A 12140-nucleotide genomic window follows, 5' to 3' on the forward strand; every position below is an offset into this window, starting at 1 on the left:
ATTTGAATAGAAGAAGTATTTGCAAGAAATACACTAATGCCATTTTTAATTATTTTTGTGCCTTTGGCCTCTTGGCAGGTTGACAAAAAAAAATTGAAAAAGAATCATCAGTGTTCTGGCTTAAATACTACAAGAAAGGCTTTCATGAAAGCTTCACAAAAGGATGTCATCTGTATGTAGGTTTAATCCTGTTTGATAGCATGTAATTGAGGGTCCTGATGGGTAGTCAGTAACTTATAGGGCCTTTAGTCGGCAGTCATTATATTTACGGCTCAGTCACTAAGAACTTTGTGATCCGGTTTTCGGCATCATATTTAGTTGGAAAAATGTCTAAAATGAAAAATCTACCCTATGCGAATGCGGATTGTCAGTCTGTCATTCATTTCCTTACTGTAATTCATGTTTTGCAAATACCAAACACTGATGACTTCTGTTGCGTCATTAGATCTAGTTATATATCTTTTACAAGATTTTAGCATGATTATGATAAACATTAATGTGTTAATTAAGGCTAAGCAAGTTTTATGGACATTTTACGTTAATTTTTTATGATAAAAATTCAGTCATCTTAATATCAAGTCATTGAAAGGCATTTCGAAGTGATACACATAAGGAAGAGAATTTATGAATGTCAACATCTTTATTATGAGGAACACAACATTTCGGAGTACATGCTTACTCCTTCATCAGGTGAATGAATGCCATGAGGCAGAGAGCATAAAGACGTACTTGTAAGACAACAAAATAATATGATAAGGGGTGGAAACTAACAAGGGAAGCCAACAGTTTTTCACCTGATGAAGGAGTAAGCATGTACTCCAAAACATTGTGTTCCTCATTATAAAGAAGTTGACATCCATAAATTCGCTTCCTCATTTTAATGTTTTATAAATTTTATGATAGTAATTTTTGGTTTTAGTTTTGCTCTAAACAGTATACCTACCACGACCCTTGTATTACTCTTCAAAGTTTGATCTATAGCACCTGGGATAAGATTAATACAGAAAGGTTTATGAGTGCAGAATACTGCACAGTAATCATCAACTTAACCGTCTCCTAATCTGCTCTGGTGCTGATTGGATAGACTGATGTGTGATATGGTCAATATATATCATGGTGACAATACTCCATACATTATATACTCATTTTATACTTTTCTACCATAACTTGTATCATTGCTTATGCTGTATCATAGTAGTGTGTCAATTGTCATGGAAACCCCTGGTTTGTGCTCATTTTCTGCTCACTTGTTTGTTTTGTGTGATATAAACAGTTATACAACACCTGATTTCATGTGTCATTACTTTCTGTTGCTGTTTTGCCACATTCATCCATCTTGTAGGTGGCACGGGTGGCCCAGTCGTCTAAGGGCGCTGTGCAGAGTTGTGTCCCTTGGACACGTCAGAAACCTATGATTATGGGTTCGAATCCTGGTTCCCCCCGATTATGTTTGTAAAGATGTATACAAAATGTCCTCCTCATCTCTACCATGGTTAAATGTCTCCCATTTGGGGGTATAGTGCGCTATGTCCGAACTCTGTAAAATAGGTTTCAGAAAATAACTTGTCCCCATTGAGGATCCATTGCACCATGTCCAAAAGATCAAACAATGGCTATAACTCTGTCAAAAATATATTTTTGATGCTTGTTCTTGAACTCCCTCGCCATATTTATCCCTAAATAATGTACCCCCGTAATGATGTAATAAATGGCAAGTTGTGTGATCGGAACACACGATTTCGCGGAAATTAATTAAAACAATATCAAAAGGTATCTTAAATAAAATTAATGAAATAAGTTACAAACATAAGTCCAGATATACATGAACACTTTATAACCAGACAGTGTAATTACATGATTAATTTGCGTACTCCAGTACGGATTTATTGACATGGTATTTCTGGAATTACGTGCACACGGTAATGTCTTTGCATTTGGGAAAAAAACAATCAAAACTAACTATGGTGTGTATAATGCACAAGCCTTCTACACAGCTATGGGTTTTTTTTGGAAAAAAGTGTGCACTATACTCAAGAAAATATGGTATAGTAATACACACTTTCATTCTTTTATCCATCGCGCTTTCTGGACAAACAATTCCTCAGATGCACAGCCAGAACCTAATCCACCTCCCATGTATTAGAGGGGGATGACAACACTGCCAGTAGATGAAAATATAGATCATATTTAAGTGAAGAATTGCGATCATGACATACTGTTTAAGCAATAATGGTGACTGTTATTTACTTCTTCTCCACTCTAACAAACAACAAGCTTCAGGTTTACCATGTCAACATTGTTTATTCAACAAGTAGTGACAGCACTATCACTGTAATACTATCATCTCACACACCCACTCCCGATCTCGCACACTCACGCTCCAACCATCTCTACATAATACAGTCAGCTCACACAGTGATGAGCCTGTATGTACGTGAGAGAGCTGCAACATCGCACAGTAACATCCGCTGACAGCCTCCATGTCACACATCACAGGAGCTGCATCTGTGACATTCAGGCAACCAACTTACACAGAATCAAGGGAATAATGACATCACAAATGATATTATCGAAACACAAATGAAATGAGCTCTCACCAATGTGAACCTAGAATAGGATGCATGGGCTGAGACAAGCAATAGTGTCACGTGAGCTGATGTATGTATACACTGTCGGCACTGGGGCGGGGTATGTACAAGGGGGATAACTCACATAACATCTCGGCTCACAAATAAATAAAAGTGCAGCTGGCAGACAGTGACATGACGATTGCAGCATGATGCAGAACATGAGGTAAAACATCCAACTAAAACAACAGTAACGCTCTATTAATATCATGCATAGCTGCGGTAACCAGATCTCTTTGCTGCTCCCTATTAACGATTTTGATTTTGACTTGTCGCTCTGTGTCGCTACAGGTCAGTATCAAAATCTCTTATCAAAGCAGCCCATGCTACAGGCGAGTATCAAAATTATTTATCGGAGCAGCCCACGCTACAGGTCAGCATCAAAATCGTTTATCGGAGCACACGACACTACAGGCCAGTATCAAAATCGTTTATCGGAGCAGCCCACACTACAGGTCAGCATCAAAATCATTTATCAGAGCAAATGACACTACAGGCCAGTATCAAAATCGTTTATCGGAGCAGCCCACGCTACAGGTCAGCATCAAAATCGTTTATCGGAGCAGCAAAGAGATATTGTTACTGCAGCTAGCATAAACTAAAACCATACAGTGAGTAACCTATACTTATGAATGAATGTCTGTAGAATTACTTAATGTTTGAGATACCTCTTTGGACGGGGCTTGTGTGGAATCTTAATATGTGCTGGTTGCCATTTTTGTCTCTGACATGCTTAAGACGGGACTTGAACATGGGTACCTGTGAACTTACGTCGAGTCTGTGTCTGCCCATGTTTTGTCTAATCTGAAAACCTGGTACCCTGAACAAAATCATCACACAAGCATATGGTCTGATGAAATGACATGATGAAATAATGCAGTCATAGACTTGTTAGCCGTGATGAGCAAATCCGCAACATCTTTATCATGTACTAGGATGATCCACAATATCTTTTTCAAGAGTTAGGCTACTCTGCACCATCTTTATCATGTACTAGGATGATCCACAATATCTTTTTCAAGAGTTAGGCTACTCTGCACCATCTTTATCATGTACTAGGATTATCCACAATATCTTTTTCAAGAGTTAGGCTACTCTGCTACATCTTTATCATGAATCCCCGACATTTTCATCATAAACTAAGCTGATATATTACTGTTCATTAATGTCAGATTCACATATATCCAGCTACATACAAAGCTGCTGATATAAACATGCATAAACTAATCAAAGATGTAATCAAATCTGTAGAAAACGTATAACAAAGTCATGGTGTAGTTACATGTTTGATTTTCATAACACAAACATTGGTAATCTCATTGATACCAGGCAATACTCGGTAACCATGGTAACATTGCAACAATCAGATCAACAGAGGAGAACAAGTTGCTAGTAAGGCAAAGGGAATAACGTCCATACAACTACCCCAATATAACTGATATGTCTGTTAAGGATTACTGAACTAAGCCAATAGGTCTCAGCTTTGTTTCTGATAATACTAGCACTGCCTATAGGGAAACTCTACACTTGTAAGGTTTGGTTCACTGTTTGGTAGTGTTCAGGAAAACTACTTGTATGTTTCTTATAGCTGGCTCTTGGTTACATTGAGACACAGATCTATATAGGGTATGGTAAGCCTGGTACAAAATGGCAGAAAGCTAGATACAGCTAGGTAAAGTAAGCACTGTACATCAAGGTACAGCTGCAGCTTGGTGCCGGTAGCACCTGGGCTATTAACCCTACAGCGCAGACCCTAAATAGTAGTAAATACAGACATTATCTACATCTACTGGTGATAGTGAATTTGTTTCACCTCCATGACTTCATAACGAGGTTGTTTCTGAAGACACATGGAAGATGGAGAAACAGCTATTTTAAGTAGTGACAAGATTGCACAGCACTAATAGTATAATATACACAAACAAATGTCAACAAAATTTAACAATGTCTTGAGAGAGGGGGAGGGGACTTGATACATAGTCAATATGGGATTGTGCCCTCAAGGTTGGAGTAAATTACCTACCAAGGATTTGTACAGGAAGGGAGGACACTGACTGTCATCTACCCAGGGTGGGGAGAGGCAGTAATCGGAAGGATATCTACCAAGGGTGGGGGAGCCAGGGAGTGTAGGGGGAAGGACATCTACCCAAGGTGGGAAGGGGTTGAAGTGGGAAGGACATCTACCCAGGGTGGCGTGGGGCTGTAATGGGAAGGACATCTAGCCAGGGATGGGTAGGGACAGAAGTGAGAAGGACATCTAATCAGGGTGGGGAGTGTAGGTGGCGGGGCATATACCCAGGGTGGGGAGTGACAGTAGTGGGAAGGACATCTAACCAGGGTGGGGAGGGGCAGGGAGTGTAGGGGGCGGGGCATATACCCAGGGTGGGGAGGGACAGTAGAGGGAAGGACAATTACCTGGGATGGGCAGGGAGTGTAGTCGGGTGGACATCTAGCCAGAATTGGGAAGGACATCTTATTAGGGTGGGGAGTGTAGGGGGCGGGGCATATACCCAGGATGGGGAGGGACAGTAGTGGGAAGGACATCTACCGAGGGTGGGGAGGGCAGGGAGTGTAGGGGGTGGGGGCATATATCCAGGGTGGGGAGGGCTATAGTGGGAAGGTAATCTACCCAGGGTGGAAAGGGGTTGTAGTGGGAAGGACATCTACCCATATTGGGGAGGGTCAGTAGTCGGAAGGTAATCTACCCAGGGTGGGGAGCCGCAGGGCATCTTTACAGGCTGGGGAGGGACTTTAGATGGAAGGGTAACCAGAATGTGGAAGAGTTTAGGACAGCTTACTAGTTTACACAAAAGACAGCTATGAACTTTCATTGAGTCTGCCTTCATAACAATTCAATATAGCAAATAAAACCTTTCAATATTAAGAAATTGTATACACATAAGAAGTGTTGACCTCATATCACATGGCTCTCTCTAAAACTCTCATCTGTACAACATATACACATGGTATGTATCAACAACGATTTGTGGAATAAAACATGTCTGCATCAGTGAGATCAAGGTTAAAACCCAAGACACGTGGATGTCCTGTTCTAGTGACCATGGTTACCAACAGTCACTGGCACCCAGTGCTCCTGCTGCTAGCATGGCTATCACTAGTGTAAGGTCACCTTCACATGACAAAACAAACCACCATCAAACCATTAGTGAACAATCAAGGCACTTCATCTGTTTAAAATTAAGCCAAATCAACTTTCACTAATCAGGGTAAAATTTACAGAAAATAAATATTTTATATGATTAATTTCTAATGTGCAAATTTCAATCTTGAGCGTTTAGACAACCCTTGACCACAAGTTCATAAATAACATTTTCAATTTCAATATACCTCAGTTTGTTATTCACATGAGCTCAATAAATGACTTTAAAACATTCAAGTCAACTCTCCAGGTTAAACATACAGCATGACCTGCCATCTGAGTCTCTACCTCATACCATATGCACCACCATGACATCATGCTGTCTTTTCTTTCCAAAGTTGGTGACAATGTCTTGTACTCATGAAACTGGTGATGTCATGTAAGAATATCATGCTGAAGCTGGCAGGTTCTTGATAGTCTAGCCTACTCCAGAAACTGTTGCCAGTGACCCCATGCTGAAGCTGGCAGGGTCTTGATAGTCTAGCCTACTCCAGAAACTGTTGCTAGTGACCTCATGCTGAAGCTGGCAGGGTCTTGATAGTCTAGCCTACTCCAGGAACTGTTGCTAGTGACTGACCTCATGCTAGTTGGTGACATCTCTTGGATGTTGTTTTCCTACCTCAACCCTTGTACTTTGTAGGGTGATCTAATTCTAAAATTGCACAAGTCACAAATAAATAATTAATTGAAGATCGCTATTCTTTGGCACAAAAACAACATAGTAATATTGATGACTTGGAGTAGATGCTTGAAGCCCCTTGCGCACACATGTCTGTGTGGCAGGTACAAGACTAGATCAGGTGCTTTTGGATTATACAGTCCTGACACTCATCAAGAGACATCACAAGGAATTACAGTCACTGGGTCAAAACATCAGTCACTCCAAATCACATTCATGATCTCTCACATCATCACATCAATGTCAACAAATGTTCACAGACATCGATATATCACAGCCCACACCAACAGACTCCCGATAACATGGCCCTGCTTGTCTGCATCATCTGTAGTGACGGCAACACGGTACAAGGAGCCTCTTCAGATGTCCAGTCCCCGCAGTAAGGAGGCTTCCAACACAATGGGAAACTCACTGAGAGTGTCCAAGATGTGGACGAGGAAGTTGATGAGACTGGGGTCACGCATGAAGCAGTTCTCCTCATACATCTGTGCTACCATGTTGGTCTGAGCCATGAGAGGGAGCCAGCGGTGAAGACAGTGATCTCTGCAACAGATACACAACCAAGGTTAGGGATAATTGGACATCACTGCCACTCTGTTTGTACTGGCAGTCTCTTAGTGCTTGCTACCATGACACAAATATCTGAGGACCAGGGGGCTCTGGTGATAGAGTTTCATGTCTAAAAGTGTTTTACTAACCCGCTGTAGGTCTCAAGAGATAGGTGCAAAATGTCCGATTGGGCATAGTTTGACTGTAGCCCTGGACAAATTGTATTTAGATACACGTATAAAACGATCTGGTCTTACATACACTGAAGTTGACTGAAGTTTTATCTTTATTCAATCATATAAACGTCTGGGTGCATAGTCAGAATATATATGACATGACCAACCACGGGTCTGGGTAGTTCTGTGGGTACCCGGGTCCTCAGTACCCACCTGACCCGAGTACTCAAGTTACCCTTCCCAGCCCTATTGCAATGCCCTTCTTGCAAACTCGTCCTTGGGAGTTCTTGCATGTGTCAAATTCAAATGTACAGATGCTTGTAAGATCTGTTCTGAGGAATCAATTTATATTAGACAGCCACATTAATATCTTCCTGTTTGCTTATTGCTATGTACCCTCACACAGGGCAGAAAAAGAAATGCAATATTTTATTAATTGTTTTCACATATTCAACTTTATCATATAATGGGCAGGTTTCTCGGCAGGATAAAGCCAACGGATAAAAACGATATCCGTTGGGGTCATATGCGGATAGAGATGCAAATATCAAAGGTCAAGTAGGACTACTTTCACTGTTTATAAACAAACATGGCGTCGTCCTCGTCATTCGGCGATCGAGTCAGAATTAACCATCGGGAATCTGGATAAGCAACAGGGATAATTGCTATCACTATCAAAAGAACAGTCTAATATACTGAAAATCAGTGTCTAACTGTGACGTAGCTAAGGCATTTTATAAGTTTTGGCTACTTTGGAGGTATAAATTTCGAAACAATTTTGCGAGGGCGCGAGGCCTAGCCAAGCGGGATCAGTAGCAATATCTGTGCTTGTAGACCTCTGCGACTTGAAACCTTCTCCACAAATTAAAATAGTTGGATTTAGCCGAAATATGTTTGAATTGTTACCTTGTTTGGTTTTGTCGCTGTGTGTACATCTGACTACACTTCTTAACGTTATGACAGGACAGACCGACTGTCAACAACGTCTGACCGTGCCCGTGACGTCTCATAGACTAGGGTTAGAGTAGCTTCCCTTTGACAAAGGGCAGTTACTCTAGCGGACAGACCGATGGATTGCCGCGAAAGGCAATTAAAAACAACTGTTGTTTTGCGTATATGTTGCTTCGCCACTGTATAAGAAACAGATTTCAGTTGGAACTATATTGGCTACTGTCACTGTCCGACTGACACATCACTTACCCTGTGACGTAATAAATATTAATGCGCGCATTCCAGGAAAACTCGCAATGTTTTGGTAATGTTTGCGAGAGAGGGAAAGCGATTTTAAAGCACAGAATTAAAGCATGACATTATATGATAAAGAGGTTATCACGCTTGTGTGTTTGAGGATGGTAAATATCCTGTATTAGGAATAAACACTATGTATTTAGCTCGCCAAGGCTCGCTAAATACAATGTTTATTCCTAATGCAGGATATTTACCATCCCCAAACACACTCGCGTGATAACCTCTATTTACCTAAAAATAAATTGACCTGATATTCAAAAGGAACTCAAGTTGGTATTAAATTCTACCTTCTAACCAGGGGTCCGGAAACCGTCATATGCGCCGGACATGTCCGATTGGGAATCTCAAATGTCCGTTTTAAAATATTGCTTACCGGACATTTTAAAAAGTATTGTCCGGACATTCTTAAATTTTGACCGGACATGATCAACAGTTAGGACTGAGCAGTTTCTGTCTGCAGTGCAACACAATGAAGATTAACTACACTGACAAGCTTTGTTTGTTTTGATTGCTGTAAATACATCGTACCTACATGATAGTCAAATCGGTGAATCACTGTAATAGGCAATAAACTGAGTTGACACTGATTAATCGAGGATTAATTACTGAGAACATCTTGTTAATTTGAGTGAAAGGTGTTTACAACTGTACATTAATACCTTGCATCATCGATGCTACGATACGTAACCTCAGACAAGAAGCGAAAGCGTGACGACAGCCAGTCGACCGATGCAGATCAGTCGAGCGGATCTGCCAAACCCTCAAAGTCTGGACGATCATTTTGTAAGTCGTGGCTAACGACTTTCACTTGGTTGACATACAATGAGGATTTGCAGACTTTATTGTTTTCAGTAGCTAGTCGTATATTGAATCTTGATTGACCGCCATTTTGCTTTCTCGGACGATCGATATCCAATTTTTTTATGGTCAATAAATAAGTATTCAAATAACTTTTGCTATCAACGATATTTTAGTATTTGTGATTAAATTATCTGTCTTGCTTTTAAAAAAATCTTTAGTTTAAAAAAAAAAAATTCCCGTGAGGTCACGTGATAACCAAATATGGGATAACAGTCTCGATCCAAATGTTACAACGCGTACACTTGAGCAGACTCATGAATATAACTCATGAATATTAATTAGACCGTTCACTACGTTAACAGATCGTTATTATAACAGAAACAAACGTATGTTTTCCATGTAAATCTAAAATGATATTATTTGTTATTAATTGTCCGGTGAATTAAACAATTTAAATTGAAACAATTCATAATTCATCATATTATGAATACGTAAACTTGTAATGTGTGTGAAAAGTCGTACTTAAATACGCTATTTGAAGGGGGCGTGGCCTAAATGCAAATGTCCGATTGGGATTTTAACTATGACTACATGAGATCAACCGTCGAATCCATCACTCAACCATACCTAATGCCCACACAGATGAAGATCTGGAACTTCCCGTCTTTGCCAATGGTCTCAGTGGCTGCATTGATCTTGTTGAGAAGATTACAGAAGAGCCAGTACCCTGCCTTTGCCACCTCCGCTATCGGCCGGCGCACTCCACCAGCCAGCGCATGCTCAAACTGTACCTTTATCTTCTCTGTAAGAACAGGGCTTTCAATTGTCAACTAAATCCTCATTAGTAGACATCATATCCAATAACTCACAACTCAAAGATTATTACGACTTGCTCGTATAGCCATGATGGCTGAGGTCTACAATAAACATGACAAACAAACCATATATTTACTCTGACCTGTTTGGAAGGAGTGAGTGAGTGAGTTGGGTTAACACCGCTTTTAACAGTATTCCAGTTATATCACGGCGTGTCAGCTTAATGTGGGAGGAAAGCCCGAAGTGATGCAGGTCTCAGACGTTTACCACTTTGGTAAAACCCACGAGCACGGGTATGGTGCTGACAAACCTAGAAACAATCGGGGCGAACCGGGATTCGAACCCACAATCATAGGTTTCTGGCGTGTTCAAGGGACGCAACTCTGCACAGCGAATCGCGGCGCCTTAGACGACTGGGCCACCCGTGCCCCCGTTTGGAAGCAACTTCTTATGCTAGTATAAAGGTATAAAGAGGAAACATAAGACAGTTCATGTTACCAGATATAAGACCTCAAGTAGCTTACCAAAGAGATCCCATATAAACATCTTGTTACGGAACAATCTAGATGAGCGGAAGCCACACTGGAAAATCTGCTCCATGCACTGGACTAGGCCCCGGTCTCCACACAGTAGGAAGGTCAGGTTGCCTCTCTGTAAACAATGATGCATTGAATACTGGGTCAATAAAATCTATAATGGTGGGAAGGCATCAGTAAATCCTATAACCTTAACAGTCAAGTACATGAACAAAGAGTGTAACAGGTACAAAGTCTCCTATATGGAACAGGGACGCAGTAGATTACAGAGGATAAGTGACTGAATGGTTGTTAAACTGTATGTGATCCACCAGGGGTGACTATTGGTCTGGAAATCACTATTGCGATAACTATTGATATTGAAAGAAACTATTGCGATAACTATTGATATTGAAAGAAACTATTGCGATAAATATTGATAGTTTTCAGTGTTTTTAGATGGATTTTAGAGTTGAATTAAACCTTGGAACTGAAGTTTCCTTTGAATGTTAAAACCATAACAACAAATAAAAATAAAGTTTGAGATATGACTGATTTGTTTTTCCTTTACCCTAATAATTTAAGAAAAAGAAACTTTCACATTACCATGTGTAAATTTCTACCACTCATGATCAAAAGAAAAAAACAAATTTGAACAGCATTGCATGTATTTTATTGATATGGTAAATACAAAACTATCGATATTCCTAACTGAAATCGATACTATTGATCGGAAACTGATTTAACAATCGATTTATTGACTTTAAGTGCTTACCAATAGCAATATATCGATATTTCGACCCATCCCCAGATAGTAACTGTGGGGATGCCGGGCTAGAATTGGTCCCTGGCAAGCTAAGCTTGCTGTAAGAGGAAACTGGATTGACTGAGTGGTCAGGGGTAGATTGTTGCTCGTGATGTCAATCAGATTTGATTATTTACAGGCCACCATTATATAGATGTAACACTGGCCGAGACTGGCGTTAAACAACACACAAGCAAACTCTTGAAACATGTAAGGAGCATGGAGTATCTATTCTGTCCTAGTATTGCCAACGGAGAGACAAAAGTAAAGGCAATGTAAGCTAGAGTAGAGTAGAAAAGGACCGAGGTACCAGTCTGACATGCACACTGACCTCCTTCTCTGGCTTGTAGAAGTACTTGACCAAGTTGTTGACTGCATGCCCTAGATTCTCCTGCAGCTCCGGGATGGACAGACCTGTGACAAGGGGTAGCCGAGGGGATATCAAATTGTAAATGAAAATGACTTATTGGATATATCAACTCTGGACACTTTCATTCAATCATCGTATCAGTTAGTGATTAGGCAAGCCTAGTAATTTCTTGTTTTATGAATGCCTACTCTACATTAGAAAACTACAAAACAATAAGCACAACTGCTGTTTGATTTAAAAAATGCTTAATTTGAACATTTTATTATATTTCATTTACTCAGTCTAAACCTACCCTGATCACAGTTCTTCCTGGGAGAGCTGGGCGACCTGTTCCGTGGAGGTGTGTAGCATGTGACTGTGTCTGCAATGTATAGTTGAAATATGCAAAAACACA

At 40.4% G+C, this 12140-nt stretch overlaps 1 protein-coding gene across 8 annotated transcripts in view; it reads right to left on the reverse strand.

Annotated features, from left to right (window-relative positions):
- Positions 1-2281: 2281 nt before the first annotated feature.
- LOC124122853 (DENN domain-containing protein 5B-like) overlaps positions 2282-12140 on the reverse strand; it is a 46375-nt gene continuing 36516 nt past the window's right edge. For all 8 annotated transcript variants that reach the window (XM_046486023.2, XM_046486026.2, XM_046486022.2 and 5 more), the window contains 5 exons: positions 12039-12107; positions 11708-11790; positions 10581-10707; positions 9868-10042; positions 2282-7009 (listed from right to left, as the gene is read on the reverse strand). In XM_046486023.2, the coding sequence (XP_046341979.1) occupies positions 6826-7009; positions 9868-10042; positions 10581-10707; positions 11708-11790; positions 12039-12107 (638 nt within the window). In that variant the 3' untranslated portion in view covers positions 2282-6825. The remainder of the gene's footprint in view (positions 7010-9867; positions 10043-10580; positions 10708-11707; positions 11791-12038; positions 12108-12140) is intronic.

Source organism: Haliotis rufescens, unplaced genomic scaffold (assembly GCF_023055435.1).
Source record: "Haliotis rufescens isolate VD_foot unplaced genomic scaffold, xgHalRufe1.0.p SCAF_49, whole genome shotgun sequence".
NCBI lineage: Eukaryota > Metazoa > Mollusca > Gastropoda > Lepetellida > Haliotidae > Haliotis > Haliotis rufescens.